At 39.2% G+C, this 23,550-nt stretch overlaps 1 protein-coding gene across 1 annotated transcript in view; it reads left to right on the forward strand.

Moving 5' to 3' along the window:
* Positions 1-409: 409 nt before the first annotated feature.
* Positions 410-23,550, forward strand: part of trpc7b (transient receptor potential cation channel, subfamily C, member 7b) — a 57,279-nt gene continuing 34,138 nt past the window's right edge. Inside the window, exons 1-4 of the mRNA XM_003444682.5 lie at positions 410-1,108; positions 5,502-6,264; positions 13,101-13,283; positions 19,691-19,855. Coding sequence (XP_003444730.1) covers positions 621-1,108; positions 5,502-6,264; positions 13,101-13,283; positions 19,691-19,855 — 1,599 coding nt within the window. The 5' untranslated portion in view covers positions 410-620. The remainder of the gene's footprint in view (positions 1,109-5,501; positions 6,265-13,100; positions 13,284-19,690; positions 19,856-23,550) is intronic.

Raw genomic sequence — 23,550 nt, forward strand, 5'->3', positions numbered from 1 at the left:
GCTCTTCATATGTAATTTCAGTGCTGTTCAGGTTTGCCAAACCCTTGAGAAAGTAACGGCTTTTTATATGAAAGTAAAGCTCCCACTGATATTACTTGTAAGCTAAGACTCGCTTGTTTGTTCTCTAAAGCAATAACAAGATGAGATTATGCCAGTGCCAGTAATTGGTCAATAACAGGTGGGCATTCTCATTAACCCCTTCACATCCTAAACAAGCTCTCTCTCTCCCTCTCTCTCTCGCCCGTCTACTCCTAAAGTTAGATTTTTTTATTTTAATAAACAGATTTAAAAAAGCAAAATTACAGCTTATTTGTACTTTCTAATTAGCAAACGCAACCCTGAGGTGTAATCGTCTGTCTTTGCCAGTGTTATGTGTAAGTTAAGCTACTTTATGGTGTTGCCTCTTTTCCTTCCATTTTGTAAAGGGTTGGCTTTTCCCTGCGCGCGCACTCGCTGCCTTCTAATTAGCGCGCGCACTCAGAGGCAAAGGTGGAGGCTTGGCTCGTCGCCACGGAGCTGCTCAGAAGAAACTTGTGCGGTGGCAACTTTGACAAACACTGTTAAATGTCTGTCACATAGCTTAAATATTTTAAAGTATATGGTGGACGGGAACTCTCCCAATGTGTGACGAGGGTGAGGAAAGCGACAGCGGCGAGAGGGGGCACCTCTCCGAGTCTCCCTCCTCGCCTCTCTCTCTCAGACTTCCCCGAGGATCTCCCTCCTCTCCGCGGCCCCTAGACCTGTTCTCCTCCGCCTCTCCGCTGCTTGGGGACACCGACCCACCTTACCTCGCCTCTCCGGAGTGTCTTCACCCGTCTCCAGAGTACCAGGAAACCGGGGGTTCCACACACTTTACACCGCCAAAGTTCCCCCAGCGCACCGGGGACACCGGCTCGCCGTTTCTCTCGCGGCCGGGTATACACATAGATGCGGTCTACGACCAGTACGATGACCCGTTTCCCAAGTGGAGGGGACGTGGAGCGGCCAACGCTGAGCGCTTTCAGCACCGCGGACAGAGACTGCACCGGGCTCCGGAGCTCTCGGACTATGGGAACCACTACACTGTTGAGCACATAGACACCGAGTTCAACTCCGAAACCCGGCAAACGTGAGTCCTCCCCCTCACCTTATATAATTAACCCAGAAAATTAATTCGCGTGTCCTGTGATCACTGGCCTTGAGCATAGTCCGTGGACTTATTTCTAAACTATAACCACAAACCTTAATCCACCTGGAATGTCAACAAGTAGAGGTCAGTTTTGAGAAACGTGGAGGCAGGCAGGATTTACACTAAACCAGGTGCACCTAGCTTGTGAGGCACAGACTGACACTACATAGACAGAAGACTAGCAGACCTTTCTAATAAATGCTTTGAGTAATGTTATTGGTGACATATCTGAACTTACTGTGCTTTTAACATCACATGCTGAGATGTGCTATTATCTGAAGTATTAGTTCACTGTAAGTCAGTAAGTGGAATTTGTAAACCATATTCTTTCTCTTCCATCTCCACCTCTATTAAGCTGTGAAGTCATGTATGTGCAAAATGCATATGTGAGGAATTGAAGCCCTTACTACCTCCTTGTGTTCAGAGATCGTTAAATAGGAAACAGGGGCAAATTAAGGCATGTGACACAGAGCTGGAGCAGGCTGCAGAGATTGATTTCCACAATGCAGTGTACAGAATTATGTTTAGCTGTTTCCTGTATAACTTCATATGTATTGAATTGTTTCAATAAAACAAAGGAACACAATTTTGGTGCATGCAGCCCACTGCATCAATTTAGAAAATGTCCAGAGAGGAAAAAGTGGGACATACGTGACAATACTTAATGGATATTAATGTTACACTGCCAGCTTAGCTATGACTATCAGATATTGAGAATAACAGGCCTCAGAGTTTGGACTTTGATCTTCCCTGGTCTGGCTTTTTGATACCAGTGTTCAGCTTAACAGGCCTAACATGGAAGAAGCTCTCACTGATGGCTCACTAGGTGAAATGTTGGACACCTGTGTGCTCAGGTTTTGTGTGAAAGAGCTGGTTAGAGAGGCTGGACATGTCTGTTTCTCATTACCATTAAATTATGTTGAGTAACTGGACTTTGATCTTAAAAAAAAATGGCAATTTACTGTTTGAACTCTGTGTGTGGTTGACAAAAGCAGAGACAGAGAGCCAAGAGTGTAACTTTTCTCAGATGTGTGTGTGTGTGTGTGTGTCTGTGTCTGTGTCTGTGTGTGTTTGTCCAATGATAAAACACTAACTCATTAGTCATTTCTATAAAATTTGATTTCAAACCTGATTAATCTTTTCTTTCCTTCCTTCTCCCTAGTTCACCGGTAAATGACCTAACCTAATTGATTGCCTGCACAGATTATAAATGACTTAGTGCCTCAACCATGGAAAGTTCAAGTATGACAAAGAGTACACGTAAAAATTAATCATGCAATTTACCTGGCTGAAAAGCTCGTAGTGACAGTTATCTTATTGTATTTTCATTCTGTGCTAAAGCTTCATTGTACATTTCCAAAACATTTTTTGCTGCTTTGTGAGGAAAAAGCATAAAAACGCTTTACATTTGACAGCTGTGAGTGGTTTTGCATATTTACTCCAGAAAGCATTTATATTACTACCCGTCCAACCATGTATTTGATTTTTTTTTTTTTTTAATTTATGTTCTAGCTATTCACTTTGAGCTTGGCTTCTTGGCTTAGTTTTCCAATAATGCTTGTATAATATACATTTTTTAGCCACATATGATCTTTTTCTTAAAAAATCTGGTCTGTCCACCTGTGCATCACACAGGTTGCACTTTTACAATCCAGTGAGCTAGACTCAAGCCAATTAAGTGTCTGAGACCTCAAAGAACTGTAGTTTGAGAAGTTTTTTGAACAAGCACCACTGCTGTGTTAGAGATACTTGCGGCAATGGTGCAAGATTGCTTTTTTCTCTTTTTCTGTCAGTTTTGTTGCTAGTACAAGATGGAGCTGCATGATTGGACAGCCGCTCTCAGGGATCTGCAGGAGGCTCATACTGGGATCCACCAGCAAATTGGGCAGACTCAGTAACAGCTGCAGTTTCAGGATTAAAAAAACAGTACTTACATTACTATAATGAATAGTCTGATCACATTAAATTAAAATAAAATAGGTGCCATCACCACTGTTCAAAGCATGAATTAAGATCCGTTTCTACCCACTGAATCTAAACTTCTCGATTTTGAAGCCCCGTCCACTTTACAAAATGCAGTGTATACTTAGTATGAAACTGAGGCGGGTAGATTTAATAAAGTAGTTTGAAATGACATTAAAGCACTCCAGTGTAAAGCAAGTCATAGATCTATAAAATGCTTCTTAACCAAAGTTATTGGGTAAATATTGTACTCTCCAAGAGGACAATTGTAGTCAGATGTTGTTTGCTTTAAAAAGTAGTTTTTCTTCCCTTCTTCTTCTTTTGTTAAATGCAGTAAGTCCTTTTTGTCTTTCTTTAGAATTACCACTCTATGACATAGGAATTTAGTCTCAGACTCTAGTTATATAAGCCAAAACACACATATATACACATGCCATGTTTTGGTAATTTCTCTTCTTGTTCTGTACCTACCATGTAGACATGGCTTCTCTCTGCCTGTTTATCTCAATTGTGTCTGCCTCTTCTTGTCTGTGTGACTCTCGTTCCGCATTAAAATGATGACGGTAAATTTTATTTCAGATCCGAATCACTAACAGCCAAAGATGGATGGAGAGGGAGCTAGAGAGGGACAGAAAATGGCGATTCATTACCTGACTATAAGGTTATCTAAATGGGCTGGCAGCCAGCCTCTTTCTTCATTTATGAGAAATCCTCCCAATGTTTACAAATATCTCTGTAAGAATATCCCCCTCTTAGGCACATTAGGCACAACTTACAGCGTAAAGCATTGAATCAACAAAACACGCTATGACCAATAGGAAAAGATGCTTTTGTGCTGGAGTTAATAGTACTTTCTTTAGAGCTACTGTATAATGTTAGCTTACATTACATTCTATAGTTAATGTAGGTTTTGTTCATATTGTGGTGCCCTAATGTGTAATGTGTGTCATGTTTCTGTATGGGGGGGATTTTGCTTACTCCCACTGATTGGCAGCCAAGGACATGCACAACTGATTGTGTCAATCGAAAATTTGAAAAAATAAGGACCTTGCCTTTAATCACATTTGACACTCTCTCTCTCCCTCTCTCTCTCTCTCTCTCCCCCTGTTAAACCCATACACACACTCACGTGTACACACAAGATTTGTCCTGGTGAGCTCTCTTCATCTTCTCAGTTCCACATCCTTTGACACCCCTGGGGAATATTTCTACCTTGAACAAGTTTCCATTTTCACCATTTCCTTCAATGTCCTGCATTCTGTCCATGCACGAGCACACACACACACACGCGCACGCACGCACGCACACACACAATTACAAATAACTCAAATTCAAAATAACCTCACATGGTATTTTTATTACTTTTTTTTTCATTTTGTTGGCAGGTCTTAATGTGAATCTGGACCCCTAGTCATTTATAAGGTCACTGTATCATTTACAGCCATTTAACTCATAATAGCAGCATTATATTGAAAATCTTTTGACAGTCTTGTACCTGGATAATACTACCCAATTATGGCTTTAAAAACGGTACCTCACCTCTGCTATCTCTCTCTCTCTCTGGGGAGTTTCAAGGTTTTTTCATTATCTGGGTTTCACCGACTGTCCAATCATACAGCAGACACAGATGCTACGGTGGATTTAATTGCAGTGGGTGGAGTACAATAGTGCTGATTTGGACAATTTGTAACAAAGTAGTTGAAGCACAATAGTCCTGATGAAAACTGTTTTACACTAATAGACATGATTAAAAGCAGTTCTATGCAATCTACTGGCACTGTGTTACTTCGGATGGTTGGACAAAGGCAGAAAAAGACACTGTAAAGAGCAGGACGTGCATTTTTAAATCTGTATCCATGCAAATTTCCAAGTGATGAACTCATATTCACCACTGTTCAAATGGTCACTTTGGATGACACAGTACAAGTTTGTCATTCTAGAGCTAGTTAAGCTGACAGCTTCATCTCTGCTTTGGCAATCACAGCTGTTGACCTGCCCAACAAAGAGATTTGACCCATTATAGTGGTGTATTGATCTGTCTGGGGGCAGATAAATCACTAGCATCTTGGTGGTGCTTTCTGTACAGTCACTGGAGAAGTCTGTGTTAAGCACAGCTGTTTGTGGCAGACTAGCTGTCCATGGAGGACTTGGTATGATACACCGTTGATGCACATTGATGTTAGCTTTTTTTCTGCTTGTCTTCAACATTTCCTTTCTTCCTCTGTATTTTTCAGTCACTTACTCTTCATCACTTTGTTGCTTCTTTCTCTGGCTCTTGAATTCCTTTGTCGTGCTCTACTTACATTGCCATCTTAATAATTCTTGTGTTTTTCAATGATGTAGTGTGTTTAATGGCCTTTACTGTCTCCAGGGTGGAAGCCATGCATCGCCGCCACACGACGTTGAGGGAGAAGGGGCGTCGCCAGGCAGTGCGGGGCCCAGCCTATATGTTCAATGAGCGTGGCTCGCCCCTCACTGCAGAGGAGGAGCGTTTTCTGGATGCTGCTGAATACGGAAACATTCCTGTGGTCCGCAAGATGCTGGAAGAGTCCAAAACCCTTAACTTTAATTGTGTGGACTACATGGGCCAGAATGCTTTGCAGCTCGCAGTGGGTAACGAACACCTAGAAGTGACCGAGCTGCTGCTAAAGAAGGATGGTTTGGCTAGGATTGGTGATGGCCTCCTTTTGGCCATCTCAAAAGGTTATGTTAGAATCGTTGAAGCCATTCTTGCCCATCCTGCTTTTGGTGGAGGTCTGCGACTGGCTTTGAGCACTTTGGAGCAAGAGATGCGGGATGATGACTTTTACGCCTACGACGAAGACGGAACACGCTTCTCGCATGACATCACACCCATCGTCCTGGCTGCTCACTGCCAGGAATACGAGATTGTCCACATCCTCCTGACAAAGGGAGCTCGCATTGAAAGGCCCCATGACTATTTCTGTAAATGTTCAGAATGTGTGGAGAAACAGAAGAAAGACTCTTTCAGCCACTCACGCTCCAGGATGAATGCATATAAGGCCCTGGCCAGCGCAGCTTACCTGTCGCTCAGCAGTGAAGACCCTGTGCTCACCGCCCTCGAGCTCAGCAACGAACTGGCAAGACTGGCCAACATTGAGACAGAATTTAAGGTGAGATGTCCTATTGGCTTTTCTTCATTCTTCTCTTTCTTCATATTTTACTAGTTTAAAAATAAAGATTTGTTTTGTAGAGATACAGATGTCATACTGCAAATGTACACTAGTGTCTATAAGTTCAACCCCCAGCTATGAACCTTATTTTACCCGCTGCTTAAATTTGAAAAATGCTAAAAAGCACATAAGTGGGTGGCAGGAAAGGGCTGAGGAGGAGGAACAGATGTGTGAGCCAGGATGTGTTCAGTGATCCTCAGGCCAGAGAAGAAAAGTGACACAGAATCACAAGGGATCTCAAAGGGCTCTTTTGAAATGAGCGACTGCTCCCCTCCAGAATCCAAAAACTGACATTAGTGCAGTGGAGCACCATGGTGATTCCATGCCATATCAGCTTGAGCAGTTGGCACCAGCCCCAGTAATGTTCCTCTCTCACTCTGTCTTTCTCTTGGTATCAAGGGATTGTCCTGCCATCTGCAGCTGTCAAGCCATATAAGGAATTAAAGGGAAAGAATGTAATCCAGTGTTTCTCCTAAAGTGCAACTACAAAAGCAAGAGTCAGAAGCACTGCACCAAAACTCTATTAATTAATTAAAGTAGATGGTGGTTTAAAACTTAACTGCTTTATGGGGCCAAGGGAGAGTGGCCACCATCTAGTCATGAAACTTGGTTTTGCAAGCTTTAGCATACTTTAAATATTAAATAAGTATTTTAGATATTTTCAACTCATTAACTGCCAGTGTTTAAAGATGAGCTAGAAATGTCAACATTAACCTATTCATGTGTCTGTTTTATCACAGAACACAGCAGTTATTTCACAGCTCAGGTTTGTTTAAGCATCCACTACCTCTTTAATCACCTCGAATATGCCCTCCAGAAGTCGATTCAGTAGCATTTATCAGCTCTAAATCAAGTGTGAGATAAGTTGACAGTTTTAAATAGTTTAGAAAATATACCTATATTTTCATTTCACTGAAGGTTTGTAAGCTCTTCATAATAAAATTTATAAACCCTGTCCTGAATTGTTTTTCTAGTTTTGCTCCAAGGGGAAGCTCCTTGTTGAATGCAACTGCATCAGTGCAGATACTTTAGTAAAAACAACACATTGAACATTATTTTCAGGGATCTATCTTTTCCTGAGCCTGGTATTTTGATTGACTAAAGCTAAAGCTATGTAGATCAGGAATATGCTGCTTTAAGAAAATATATGCATCTGACTCTTCCCCGCATTCCTACCAGTGATCACATCTTGAATGTATTTCCCTGGGCGCTGTAGATTTTTATTACCCTTCTGACCTACCTGTTAGTATTTCAATGTGCCCTCAAGTTGTTGGGAAAAAAAGAGTTTAAAATGAAGCATTTTGCATTGTGAGGTAAAAATTCCCATCTGTGCTGCAGTCACCAAAACAGACCTTGCTTCCATGATAATGAAACTAATATAAAAATACTGACATGAATGTACGATAGTATTTGTGTCGCTGTCTTGGTGAGGAATCATTTTAATTTCAAAAGCTTGTAAATATCATATCTTTGAAGGGATATTTGAGGTTTAAAGATTGGAAGTTAGGATCAGGGTTGGAGGTGAGTGGCCTCTAAATGGATTATTTTGCTTGTGTAATATTTAATATTATTTCTTAAAAATGTAAAGCCCATATCATTAATGTACTCCAACCCTGAACCTTTCTAAACATTACATGATGGAGATGCATGTGGAAACATCAATGTCTGACGCAGTTGGACTGGACAATAAACACCCTTTAAGTCCCTAGATCAAAGTCCAAACTGAGAATAGAGCAGCTCGTGCTCCTCCTGTGTACACTACACTACACTACACTGGCAGCTCTCTCATCTAAATCAAAAAGAGTATTTCCACAAGTGAGAACATATCTAAAGAGGACTATTATCTTCTGTGTTAAATGTGAGAAAGGAGAACCTCAGACAGTATGCCTAACTGATGTTCCCTTGTTTTCTGTAGCTTGTGTGAAAATGTATTTTTCATCCATTTTTAAACCAAAAAATCGAACCTGAATTTGTTTGCTGGCATCTCTGTCAAGGCAGGCTCATTGGTTTGTGCTCACTTTACACTGTGTGGTCAGGTGGGCATGCTTTGGGCAGCAGCTTGAGGTAGAGAGGAAGCTGATTTCCCCCTACTGCGCCAGCCTGTGTACAAGTCCCAAATCAGTTAGCGTTGGATATAATGGGTAAGGCATTCACTGGAAAACCAGAGACACTCGTCCATTAGACTCGAACATTATATGTATACATTTATACTTGATAATTAAATAAAATTTCGAACGATTTGCTTGTTTTTCCAAGTCAGATTCACTTATAAGTGAAAAATTGTCTTCAAAGAAAAGCTGTGAGAACTGTTTTCGCTGTGATATTGGATCTGTCTTGTCTGTAAGCTTGCTTAGACCTGTGCAAAGGAGCTAGAGGGTATGCAAGTTTCAGTCGCCTGTCTTTCTTCAGAGACTGACTGCACGAGTGGCTTGTGCAAGCTATTAGTAATGGCCTATGGGTACATCTTAAAGAAATTCTAGCAGTACTGTGAATAAGTGCATGTAAAATGTGCACTGGTGTGATTACCATTAGATGGTACTGAAGCATCTGGTGAACTAGAAAATGGGATGCTTTTGTGCACCCATGTAGTGCTTCATTCTCTTACCCTCAACACTCTTGTTAATAACTGTCATTATTTCTCTGGTCCTTCCGCTTTCTACCCTGCATTTGTGTCTGATATTCAGCCTTTCTGCTTGTCAGTCTGTTCTGTCTCCAGACAAGTTAATGAGAAGGGCTCACCTGAGGGACCACAGTTGTGTTGGAGCTCATCTGTCTCATTACCATCTCATTATCACCACTCTGTCTTTTTTCTCTTTATTTGTTTTCTTGTCCCTTCTCGCATCATCTTCTCATTAATTTAAAATATCAAATAATGTTATATGCCAATAGCCCTAAGTCAGCTATGTGTTTTTATGGAGCGTTCAAATGTGGGCGGGAAAAGTTGGGGCATTTTGATGCTAACACAAAATGTTACATATGAACTTTTCTATGCTACTAAGTGTACTTTTATGACTTCAGAGGTGTATTTATCTATTCATACAAATCTCAGTTAGTATGCCCAGTCCTCACAATCCTGAACAACTCTTTTCTCTGTATTTATATAAGATAACTTGGGCCAATGAATCAAAATGGCATTTCACCATTTCCTTGGTGAATTAATTTAGAATTTATGCCATAAGTTTTTATTTCTTTCATCTCACTCTAAAGCTAGTATCCTGAAAGGAGCTGAATAATCTAATCAGCCATCTTGAAGTGCTGTACAAGTATACATAATGCGTTTTTGAGATTAAGGCAATGACCACGTTAGTGCTTTTGTGAGCCTCTATGACATATGGGAATCTCTAACATCTTTATAAGCATAGGTCTGTGGATTTATCCATGTGTATTTTCAGAGAAGCATAATTGAAAGGTACATGTTTTTCCAAGACTTAGAAATAAGCTGCCAATCAGCAGCCTATTTATTCAAGAAGCCTCTAAATTCACACTATTCAAATCATCAGACCCTATTTTCCTTATTGTTTGTTTTCTCTGTGTGTCTGTTTTCTTTGCACTTGTCTTACTTAAACAATATTCAGCAGCTATTATTAACAGCATTTTCAGTGGCTGGCGTTTTTTTTCTCGCTCACATAAAAGAATAAAATGCATTTGGTCACCATCACAAACTGAGTTAAAGATAAAGCTGAAGTCAACTGCCCCCCCCCCCGCCTCTCTCTGCATTAGGTGTTAGGTTCAGGTATCACTTCTCCTAAAGAATAACAATTGCCTGGCTTTACAGCAACTGTCAGTGCTGTATATTGTCATTATCATTCTATTCGCCCACTACACAAGTGACAAACTGAAATTAAACTGTTTGACAGATTAAAATAAAAGCTTTTTGCTTTTATTTGACATATTGATGGTATGTACTAGCTAGTCCCCTGACTGTACACATACATTTTGAATGTAGTGTAAGACACAAGTTCATTTGTTTAAATCAAACTGGATGTTCAATGTGGGTTAGGTTAAAACTTCTCATCCACTGGAGAAGATGCACAACATGTCTCCATGCAGAAGCAATAGTGGCACCGCATATTGAATTGTTATGTGGGGACCGCTAAGGATCCATCAGAACTGTTTTACAAACCAAATATTTATATTCGAACCTTACTCCACAAGAAACCCATCAGTTTGTCATCTGAGCCTCTGTAGACACACATAGAAAAGCTCCAAAGACCTTTTAGAAAGTAAGTGAGGAGTAAGAGAGGATACAATCAGGCAGTGGAAAGTGTCAATTAACTTTTATTTGAAATATAATTTTGCGTGTTTTTTTAAAAATAATAAAATATTGAGCAAAACTGAGACAAAAGACACCAAGAAGGAGAGTGCCTCCATCTTACATTACCTCCCCTGTCCTCTCTCTTTCTCTTCACGTACCCCTCAGTTCACTCATCTGTAACCGTTCTCACTCGGTTTCACACCGCTCTGTCTCCAATTTCAATCTCACAACACTGTCCTCAGTCTCAGTTGTCAAGGTAAAAACCCACATAACTGTGATTGGATTTTCACGCATGCATACTATCTGTGTGTGTGCATTTTTGATGTCTGTTTAGCAATAAAAATACCACTGTTTAAGAAAATATTTTTGTACTTCTTATAGCCTGAAGTCCTGTCTTTGAATAGGCTTGAGATCGTAATTGATTTCTTTCATCTAGCAGCCTGAAAGAGGAAAAAAACACCTTTATTTCTTGTTGCCAAAGGGTTGGCTTCTTTTATTTTTTTTAAATAATAAATGTAAGCAACATGGACCAAATTTGAAAATGTATTGATATTTTGGAGCTGAATGGGGTTTAAGAATGTGAACACACAGATTCTATGGAAGGAAGGTCACAGTTTTATATTCAAGACTGGCACTGTCCAAGTTGTGCTAAAAAGACCAAACTGTGGAGGAATATAAATGATGTTCTTGATAAGTATGTATATTAATATAAGGCACAGACATACACATAAGTACTTTGTGCTACCTGCTTAAAAAGATGCACTAAAAGAAAGTTGAGAAAGTGGAGATGATAATTTCCTGCTGTGTTTAATGCTAATTATTTTACTGAAAAGAACAATGTAAAAGCTTTTGCCTCAACACGGTGTAATAGTTTGCTTGAACAGAGCACAAACATGGCGGTGAATGCATAATGATAATCATTCCTCAGGGACTCTAAATCTGCCAGAAGCTCCAGCCTGCTGACTGCTTCCTGTTCAACCAACTGTTGCTAAACAGAATCAAGCAAAAGTGGTTGATAGAAAGAAAGCTAAGAATGCACAGTGAGAGCCACGGGGTGAGAGATTGAAACTTGAACTTTTATTGAAAGAATCAATTGTGCTCATTTTAACGAAGCTTTTAATTAATTGTTTCAGTTTGTAATAAACTGCAACTGAAAGTTAAAAAAAATAAAACTAGCTACTTCAGAGTATTCATTTAGTGTAATTACACAGTTATTAGGGTTTAACAGCTTTAGGAAATTCATGAACGTTTCAGCTTTATCTGAGCTGAGTTCATAATTTTTGAAGTGACTTTTGAAAACACTGAAAAAAGACATCCATCCACAACTGCTATGTAAGAAAGTACAGTAATAACTTTTCTATCATTGTGCCATATCTAGAGCATTCTTTTGCTGCTTCCCAGCTGGGGTAACACAGTATGTTCACTGAAAGAACAGATTAAAGGAGTGGATTGGCCTACTTTATCCTCATTTATGCTCTTCTTCTGTTCTGTTTTTAACTTTTTAGTCTTATCTGAAATAAAATTGAAATATTGTGGATTTATGTAGAAGAATTCTGTTTTTTTGGCAGAATTGTGTGCAAGTAAAATCAGATGCGTGGGAAGATGCTGATTGAGCATTTAAAAAAATTATACTGCAAAAGGAAACATCTAGATGCCTTCATTCAGTTGTTTGAGGACCATTTCTGTTAATGTATGTACTGCAATTAAATTCAAAATTTTATATATATATATAAAAAAATTCCCCTCTCGCCCCTGCGGACGGTCTATTCTTCAAGCTCGGGTCCTCTACCAGAGGCCTGGGAGCTTGAGTGTCCTGCGCAGTATCTTAGCTGTTCCCAGGACTGTGCTCTTCTGATCTCCAATGTTGTTCCTGGGATCTGCTGGAGCCACTCATCTAGCTTGGGAGTCACTGCACCTAGTGCTCCGATTACCACTGGGACCACCGTTACTTCACCCTCCACATGTTCTCGAGCTATTCTCTGAGCCCTTCATATTTCTCGAGCTTCTCATATTCCTTCTTCCTGATGTTGCTGTCATTCGGAACTGCTACATCTATCACTACGGCCGTTTTCTTCTGTTTGTCTACCACCACTATGTCCGGTTAGTTAGCCACAACCATTTTGTCCGTCCGTATCTGGAAGTCCCACAGGATCTTAGCTTTTTTATTCATACAAAACAAACTGAAGATTTTTCAATCTTTTATAATTGTATCTATTAGTCTATTATAACAGCAAATGTTTTATGTTTTTTTGTTTTTCTGTGTGAAAAGGTAGGAAAAGCCAGTTCAAGCCAAAAGACACAATGCTAACAAGCCATTGTTAAACATCGTAAAAGATTTCTAACTACCTGAGAGAACATAAAAAGAGGCAGTGATTATTATGTAGGGACAGGGATGATTCTCAGGCTTTGAAGAATTGTACATTTTCTGCATCCATTGGTAACACATATGTGAAAATTAAAATAAAATATTTCTTTCTTTCTTCCCTTCTGAAATATATTCACATCATCCACTCTCATGCAGAATGACTACCGTAAGCTGTCCATGCAGTGTAAAGACTTTGTGGTGGGTGTGTTGGACCTTTGTCGGGACACAGAGGAAGTTGAGGCGATTTTGAATGGCGACGTGGATCAGTGCCCACCGAGTCCCTACAACCGTCCCTGCCTCAGCCGTGTCAAACTGGCTATCAAGTATGAAGTCAAGAAGGTAAGACAGAAACTGATTAGCCAGTAAAAAATTGCATTAATTTGCAACATTAAAACTTAGTGTAAAAATTATTTAAAGAATTAGTAATGTAGTATGTAATGCCTTTTTTGTGGGATTAAATTATTTTTGCAGGAACTTTGAAAACATTTTCTGTAAGTAATAACTAAACAAAATGTCAACATAATACAAAAGACTGCGAGAAAAAACAAATTGTAATTGTTTGTCTCAGCAGCTTTATAGGTTTCTAAAGGTGAAAAGGCTTGTCACACAGTGTGTTTGACTTTGACACCTAATACTGGTGTTCATGTACTATGTCAACTTCTTTTTCTTTAACCTTTTCAAAAGGGCAGTACATCTGAGATATCATTGGAGTTCATTTTTGGGTCTTTACAGTTCCAAAAATCCATACCCAACCCCCAAAACACATGGGACCACACAAGAAAACATGACCAATAATCCTCTCGTCATCTCAACTTTAAGGTCCATTTGTTGTTTGGAAGGAGACAGTTTTGTTGTATAATAACTTTGACTGCTTTGTAACTTTGACCTTTTGGACCTGTACATTTCCATTAAGGTTAATACACACACACAGGAATTCGCGTATTATCAGCCCTGCCCATGTCTTTTCGCATCGACTTGGGTATTGCAAAAGAAAATTTCAAAGCGACCTGAGACCAGAAGTAAAAAAAAATGGAATGAGACTCGCCACATACTTTTTAGGTGTTGTGTTAACATGGACACATTAATATAAGTGCAGATTTGTCAATTCGGCTAAATCGAATTTTATTTATATAGTTCCAAATCACAGCAACAGTCGCCTCAAAGCACTTTATATTTTAAGTTGCAGATTAAAGAAATAGTCAGACAACCCCCTATGAGCAAGCACTAGGAACTACAAGTAAGCCAGCAGTCTTAGAGCGAAGTGCCCTGTTGGCGTGATATGGTATTATGAGGGGCCTGAACATTTATAACCTTGAATGAGGTGCAGGATTTTAAATTCAATTCTGGATTTAACAGGGAGCCAGTGAATAGAAGCCAATAAGGGAGAAATCTGCTTTCTCTTTCTAGTTCCTGTCAGTACTCTCAAAGCAGCAATTTGGATAAATTGAAATTCAGAGAGGTTTTAGAACAGCCGATAAAAATGAATTAGAATAGTCCAGAAATAATAAATGGATGAACTAGCTTTTCAGTACCACTCTAAGACAGGATGTTTCCAATTTTAGAAATATTTGTACAAATGCAAGAAAGCAGTCCTGCATATTTGTTTAATATTGACATTTAAGAACAAATCCTGGTGAAAAGATTGATTTCAAGATTCCTCTTTCTGTTACTTGACGCCAAGAGTATCTAGTTATACACCACATTTCTAAGATTTTTAGGGCCAAGTACAATAACCTCAGTTTTGTCTGAATTTAGAAGCAGAAACTTCAGAGGTCATCAAGGTTTTCATGTCTTTAAGACATTGCTAACTAACTGGTGTGTGGCATCATATATAGATAAAGCTGGGTATCATCTGCATAGCATAAAAATGTATACTATGCCTTCTAATGATACTGCCTAAGGGACGTATGAGTAATGTAAACAGAATTAGTCCTAGCAAGGAACCATTGGAAATCCATAATAAACGTTAGTTTGTGTAGTTGTGTAAAGAAGACTCCTTATTTACATGAACAAAGTGGAGTCTATTAGACCGATATGATTCAAACCAATGCAGCACACTAACTTTAATTCCTATGGCATGGATAGAAATACATTATTTACTGCAGTTTAACACGTAACCAGACTTGTTTCTAACTAAGCTGTGATCTGTTTGTGCAGTATATTTCCAGTACAGTATGCTTGAGTGTTGTTGTGAATGTGGACTCACAGGACCCTTTTGTAAACAACTCACTGGCCTGTGTGTAAAAGTTAATCCCTGCTGTGCAGAGGTGCTCAGGAAAATGTCAAACCAAATCCCTTTTCCCCATTTGGCCCTGCCATTCTCTCTCACTCACACGTGTTCCTGTCTGATCCTAATGTGTCTCATGTTTTCTTTAATCAGGTAATTCCCTGGTGTAGTTGTGCATGCGTACAGGTGTATTTGTATGTGTGTGTGTGGGTGTGTGTGTCTGCAAGCACGTGTGTTTTGGGCATTAAACAGGCTGCTTTTTTTGTATCCTGTACAAGAGAGCATGACCAATACCAGGCAGCTAATTACACCAGGCAAGAGGAGAGGGAGGGAGTGATTGCCATGGAAACCAGGTGGAGCGTGACTGCATGTAGTGCATAGATGGACACAGGCAGATTTCATGTCACGGGTCATTGGTTTGATGGACTGATCAGTGGTAAGCTATAGTAACTGGATGGGTGGTGGTGTATGTATTACTGTTTGAGGCTTTTCACCCATATGCAAATTGTGTGTGTTTGTTTCGATCGGTGGCGGAAGCAGAAAATGTCAATTGTCAGCTCAGATAAATGCTCCTCGAATGTGACGATCAAGGGTCACTGGTGAAGTGATGGATAGGCATTGATTGACTGGGTGAACCCAATAAAGTGAACAGAAATCGAGGGAGAGCATGCATGACCAAAAGTGAGGTGTTGCTGAAATCTTAGACGTGAATACAAAAAACAATACACAAACACAGCGTTTGATTGTTCCACTAGCTGACTGCTGACTGAACATTGATTGCTTGGTTGTCCACATCCTTCCTCCAGCTGGAAGAAAAACATCCATCCTCTCCTTCGTCGTAAGACCTTTGCTGGCTTTCATTTATCACTTCCTTACTTAGAATAAACTCTGTAATTAATGTGAAAATGCACCACTTCTTATTGCCTTCTTTCTTTTGCACTTTGTATATTAAATTGATTTTCCATCCCGCTTGTTGCCATTTTTCTTTTTAAATGAATTCAACTGAAAAACCATAAATACAAATGTATTAAAGGTTGCCACTTGAGTTCATTTAGGTAGTAATATATTTAGATTTTTATGAATACAAAATACTCAAGTACTATAAATAGATATTCAGAATGGACACTAAGCTACTTGAGATACTTGGAAAAGTAAATTAGCACCAGATGCCCTTTCGCGAATACATAATATTTAATCATATCAATTTTACCCTCTTGGCATTTGTTAATTCAGTTGCATTGAAGTACCATGTATAGTATGCATACTTTTCATAATTAAAAACAGTAATTCCCCATAAAGGAAGTGCAGACCACTGCACCCGCTGAGGGGATTTTCCTGTTTGCTGTTTATGTTTCCCTGTGGGTTATAACCCAGACGTTTTTGATTAACATAATGGGACACTTGAAAAATGTTCTCCCTGAAACCACCAGCATTTAGCCTTCTCTAAAACACTTTTTGGATTTGAGACATTTGATATTTATTGTGTCCTCTTTAATTTTGTAACCTGTCTCTTTACTTTGTTTTTTACTTCTTTGTCTTTCCCACCTTCTCATTGGCTGTCCAGGCTTAAATATTTCCATCTCCCTCTGTGCATATAAAGTCCTGTCTTTCCATCTATCTTTGTTAATTCAATGTGCTAACCACCACCTGTTCCTATTTCTTTGCTGTCTTGTTTTGCATTTTCTTTCATTTACCTGTCAGTTCATGTTATATCCTGTGATATACCTTCTTGTTAAATTAAACTTTGTCTGCATCCATGTTGACCTGCATTTAGATCAATTCTAGAACTTTAATAACAAATTAAAGGCTTAAAAACCATGAAAGCACAAAAGCTGGAATGCTGGGAGAATGAAATGTGTATAGCTTAACTAGAGCATTGACTGCAGCACTGAACAATTTTGCTGATACAGTTCCATCAGATTCTGTGTGGACATTAAATAAGCACTGAACTATTTGAAAGCGCATGATAAGAAACTTGAATCTTGGACCTTCAAGCTATACTTAATAACACAATTTCTTTTGGATAATTTGAGATTGGATAATTCACTGGAGTTGTGAAAAGGTCAAAAATATGGCTCTGCTTTCCACAGCTGTGTCCACAGAGAGACACTGATCACAAAGATGACAAAGAGAATTTTAGATGAAGCTTGAGAGGAATACATTTTTGTCGTCCACAGTAGTCATGGCTGTTTAACATATTATCCACGTGAGATAGAAAATGACCACCCTGCACACTGCATACTGAAATCTGCTGGTTTTCATATTTTAAGGTGCTCTATTGATGTTTTAAACCAGGCGAGGAAGTCAGGACATTTATTGTGGACTGTTGGATCAATACTGTGGCTTTAAGTTGCTTTTTGAGTTGACATATTTGGTGACATTTTCAACTATGTAAGGAACTCAAACTGTTCTTCCAAGGAAAAGCAGCGACTATATTTTATGTCCACAGTAAGACGGAAGCCACACTATGGAAGAGACAGTGGGAGGCTTCAGAGCAGCTCTGAGTTCTTTGAAAATAGGTGTGAATTTCTCAGCAAAGAGGAGGGTTAGATCCTGAAGTCCCTGACAGATGTCATCTGAGAAACCTGCAAACCCTGAGGGGCCAACTCCAGGAGGACTTCTCTGTGCTCAGTGTGCAACCTGGCTTCATACAGAATCAATTTCCCCACCGTAATGGGCAGGTTTCCATTGTATGCAGCAGGACAGCCAGGTGGAATTGTCTTGTGGTTCTGCTTTGAAATTGATCTTTGTAACGTAAAACATACTGATCTGTCGTCAAGGCATTAATGTCTCTGTTGCCTTTTACTACCACTGGATTTTCAGCATTTGTCACTTTAAAGACAAAGTATATGAATAATCGAAATGTTGGGCCTGATCTCGCTGATGTCCATTCTGTAATATAACACAAACCCTGTAAGTGTTCAGCGTACTGAGATACACTCTCTACAGGTGGTCTCTCAGAGACTAGAATAAATCTTGTGTCAAAGGTAATTTTTGGACTTTGGACTTTAATTGCCTTGTTTTATGGTTTTAAACGTTATATATGTGTTATACAGCAATTAACCCAGCTGTAAATAGTGTATACAAATGCATGTGTCAAAAGTGCTGATTCAAATGATGTTCTCAGTTTGTTTGTTTTTTGTTTTTTTGTGGTTGATATCAGCTTACATGTTGTAAAAATCTATACACACAAACATATTTTATCCTGCCTTTGCCACAATTCAGTTTTTGTGATTATTTCTTATCTAATTGTTGCTTATCATTCATATGTTAGTGAATGGGTTATTAGTTTGGACTCTGTCATAAAGGAAACTTCTGTCACCAAGGTGTCATATATTTTGAAAAAACAACCAAACATACCATGATTGACTTGGTGACTGAACGTTAAGCACACAGAACACATGGGCTACAGCGACTTCTTTCGACTCTCATTCAGCTTTCTATTTATCATTATATCCTTTCTTTCACTAAGATAATAAGGATTAAAAACTCTTTGAAAGACACATAATTGCCATCAATTCGTGATATTGAGGCAAAAAAACCCATTTCATGTCTTACAATGTTCCCACTTCCTTTTTTTCAAGACCCATTGCTTGAAACCATCTTTTTATACCATCCATTAAAAATGTAACATACCAAGAACACACACTGGCACAGGAAATTCATTAAAAGCTTGAAAGACGTTCACACAGGAATGCTTTGCTGCTGCTTTCTTGGGACTTTAACCGTCTGCTTTTTCAGATATTTACAAACACTTTGTTCACTCTTAGATATCCCTTTTTCCCAATGCATCTAAATTTCCACTTTAACCAAAGGATCAGCGTTGGCCTCTTGTGTGTGCCTGGGTAGCATATTTGAAATAGCGTTTTTAGTTATACTCATCTTCTTTGTGTGCTAATGAAACAAACAAAACAAAACCCACATTTTATAAAATACATACAACACATCATTGATGTATCCTGCAGTCACTGAATGTTTAACGACTTTCAACATCCGACAACCTGTCCCAGGTGTGGTGAGTCAGGCCTTGGCTGAAATTATGTCCTGCAACTGTATACCTTTGTTATTATTACAGATGCACATTTTGGATGAGAGGATTTTCATGAGTGGGACTTATAACTAGATAACTAGAGCTACTGAGATTACAAGGGGTCCGTCACAGTAGAGAAAGTTGGAGAAAAACATTCAAGGTTTGTTTCTGGTTTAAATTAAAGACGACCTGCCTTAATGTAAAACTTCTATGTCACTGTATTCAGCCTCTCAGTAACAAAAATACTGTAGTATTTTCTATGCATATTCTTCAATAAAAAAGCATAACCATGTAAGCAGCTTTTTGTCATGTGAAGCTAGTGTGAGTTGTTCCTTAAAAGTCCTGGCATTACTAGCTGTTTGCTTTTAGCACCACTCGCCCTTTCCTGTTTGTCTTTCTCATCCTTTATCCTTGCCCTGTACCCAAACTGTCTCGTCTTCCTTCGTTCTCCACTGATTTAAGTTTCTTGTTTATTTTCTTCTGTTTCAGTTTGTTGCTCATCCGAACTGCCAGCAGCAACTGCTGACTATCTGGTATGAGAACCTGCCTGGCCTGAGGCAGCAGTCCATTGGTGTGAAGTGCTGGACAGTGCTGGGAGTAACTGTAGGCCTCCCATTCCTGGCTATTGCCTACTGGATAATGCCATGTAGCAAGGTATGAACAGATAACTACATGCGCAAACACAATTGCAAACTACAGTTAAAATAAAACACACACATATAATTTAGGGAACTTATTGCTCTATCTATGCACTATTGCTTCTCAGAAAAATATTATTTTCTATTCTTGTTCCACCTGTTATTTGCAGCCAACTATAGTATTTCAAACTGCACTTGAAGTCTCATCATGCAGCTTATTGGCTCATTACCCACCAGGAAACACAATTCCCACTATTGTTCTTTCTTGCTCATATGACTTTACCACAAGTTGGGAAGAATGTAAAGTTTGGAACGACAGCAAAGGCCTTGATATTAACTTAGCATTAGTTCATTTCAGGACATCTCAGACTCGCTTCTCAGCTCAAGATTTAGGCTCAGCTTTTATTATTCTAATCTTAGCTTCATCATCATCTAGTCTCAGACTGAGCTGAACTTGAAGTGTGAATATTAACGTGTCTCTCTGCACTCTTGTTAGAGCCCTATCAGTGCATAGTAACTGCGTACTGTATGATATGCCATTTCAAATGTGCAGTACCTTTTATAAGTCAGTCCATATGGAAAACAAAAATGGAAGCAGATACTGTCACGGCGGGGATTGCCGGTTTGTTTAAGGAACGGACCCAAAAACAGACACAGGAGAAACAAACTGATACAAAAACAGAAAAACGAGGCAAGGTAAAAAAGTGGAACTAAACTAAAACATAAACTGGAAAAACTATGACTGACTCTGAAAATGATGACAAAGACGAGAGCAGGAATTAAACAGGAACATGCAAACATAAACATGAAACAAGCATAAACATGAGCATGAACATGAACCTGAGCAGTAGGGACAAACTCTGTGACCTGACGTGACTTTGACATGACAATAAACAGATGACCCAACAAAGAACAGGAGACAGAGGACTTAAATACACAGAAGGGCAATGAGGGAAGTGGAAACACCTGGGGAGGCACAGCTGACACAGATGAACATGATGCCATAGGGGGAAGTAAAACAAAACACACTGAACATGGAAACACTAGACTCTTCAAAATAAAACAGGAAACATGGAGAGACATAGATATGACCTACAACATGGACACAACACGGACACGAAACACATGACAGACTGGACAGGAAACAAGACACATAACCAAAGAGACATAGATGAAACAAAAACTAGAATAAAACTCAACTAAATCCTAACTAATAATAACACAAGAACTTACTATCATCAACTTAACATAAGAAACTCAAAAATACAAAATAAACTTAAAATGCTGGGTCACAGACCCAGCCCGTGATAGAGTCACGTGAAAAGATACAGTCATGTGAAAAAGAACGTACCTCTTTTAATTCTAAATGTTTTTAGGTATCAAAACTTTTAAAATCATTTGGTGCCCAGCAAGTCTTAAAATCAAGGAAATTTTGGCAGTTTGTTTCATCTTGAGCATTGTTGTGTTTAAACAGTGCCAAGGGGTAAAGACATCACCACTGATCTTAGAGATGCAATTGTTACTATCCAAGAAGCTAAGGCCCCAAGCATGTTATAAGACATTTTAAGCTCATTCAGTATAAAAAAGGTTTTCTTAAATTGCGTATAACATTACAGACAGATTTTTTATAGTCCCGAATTATTAACTAATACCCTGTATTCTTATAATACAGGGTATCTTGAGCGATCGTGGCTCAAGAGTTGGGCGTTCGTCTTGTAATCAGAAGGTTGCCGGTTCGAGCCCCGGCTCGGACAGTCTCGGTCGTTGTGTCCTTGGGCAAGACGCTTCACCTACCGCCTACTGGTGAGGGCCAGAAGGGCCGATGGCGCGATATGGCAACCTCGCTTCTGTCAGTCTGCCCCAGAGCAGATGTGGCTACAACTGTAGCTTGCCTACACCAGTGTGTGTGAGAGTGAATGAATAGTGGAATTGTAAAGCACTTTGAGGGTCTCGAAAAGTGCTATGTAAATGCAATCCATTATTATTATTATTATTAATTACCCTGAATATAAAAATACAATCCTAGGTTATACAGAATCATCACAAATAAGCCATAAGCACTTAATATAGGTTTTTCCAATTTCTTAAGCTGTAGTCTTCTTGATTCCACCTCATCTCTGCAGTTGTAACCTTTTTACAGCCACTGTTGCTACAGACAATAATCCACTTTTTCCCCTAAATACTAAATATGGTTCTTCTGTAAATGACACAAACCTTACAACCTTGTTAGGATGATTACAGGAATATATATGCACTAGACTCTAAAGATATGGCCAAATTAAATGTCAAACCTCACAGATTTACAGTTTCAGAACACAATATAATAACTGTTTGATTATAGGGCATGTGGGACATTTTCTGACATTTTCTTCATTCTCATCAAGCAGATTGTAATTTCTAAAGTGACACAATATGACATCGGCCACACTCAGACACAGGAGCTGAGCAAGCGGTTATGCAAATCCTCTCATCAGCCTGAATAATCCTGCACCTCATCATCACCAAGTGGTGTGTGTGTGTGCGTGTGCATGTGTGTGTGTGTGTGTGTGTGTGTGTGTGTGTGTGTGTCTGCACTCAGGTTTGAGGACCTTTGAGCAGTTCATGGTAGGCGTGACTGATGAATTAGTCATTTTGTAGACTGAGAGAGAGGGAGAGCGAGAGGGAGAGCGAGAGGGAGAGAGCACCGGATGTTAACCGTGCATGAGAAGATGGAGAACCATAACACTTAGAGGTTATCCACCAATCATGAGGCGCTAGTGGCAAAAAACACTTGTGTTATGTTAATGTGTGTGTTTCTGTGTGCATATTCACATGTGTGCATATGTGTGCATGTATGATTACATCTACTTATTAATCAATCAAATCATGACACTGCATGTGACAGTCTGACGTTTCGTGTCACGTGTGAGACAGGTGAGCAAAAGAAGCAGAGCAGAGAAGCAAATATGGGATGCACAGCTTGTAGTTGTGCTGTTACTGTTTTTGTTGCTGTGCCACGTTTATTTTTTTATGTGCACGTTGATTTAAGAGACCAGGGACATGTCTGATGTTGATAAAGCAGAATTACAGAGGGTAGAATAATAAAAGCAGCCTAATCAAAAAAATGACCGAGAGACAAAACAGATGTTTATGCATGCTTTGTGACAATGTGACCGCAGCTCATCAGAAACAAAAAGTAGAATGGATTTGATAATGAAATAGATAAAGACATTGTAAATCAGAAAAAAAAATACAGTTCGACAGACAAACGCACAGCGAAAGCTTTGATGTGTTCTGGTTGATTGTGTTTAGTGTGGCCTCCTGCACCTGCAGCTAATCATCTAGTTCTTCTCTTGTCATCTCATCAATTGCTTGTCTTTTACAGCCCATAATATGCCCCATTTTACAACACTACAACACACAATCATTAAAATCCCACATCATATTACATTTCATATCAGCCTGGGGTGATAAAGACAGTGTTTTTGTTCCTGTAACAGAAGCAGTAAGTCATTGAGAGCAGGCAGAAAAAACATGGATACTGTAATTGCTTTGAAAATGCTCTTTGGGAGAAAAATAGCAGTGATATGCTTCAGAAGTGATGAAAAGCAGATGTGCGATCAGAGATAGAATGCTTCTTATTGATTGAAGAGGTTAAAATATGGTGAATGACGTGACATTTTTCAGCCTTCCACGAGTAACCGAAAATAGATAAAAAGTCAAAAAAAGAGA

This window comes from Oreochromis niloticus, linkage group LG2 (genome assembly GCF_001858045.2).
Source record: "Oreochromis niloticus isolate F11D_XX linkage group LG2, O_niloticus_UMD_NMBU, whole genome shotgun sequence".
In the NCBI taxonomy this organism is placed as follows: Eukaryota; Metazoa; Chordata; class Actinopteri; order Cichliformes; family Cichlidae; genus Oreochromis; species Oreochromis niloticus.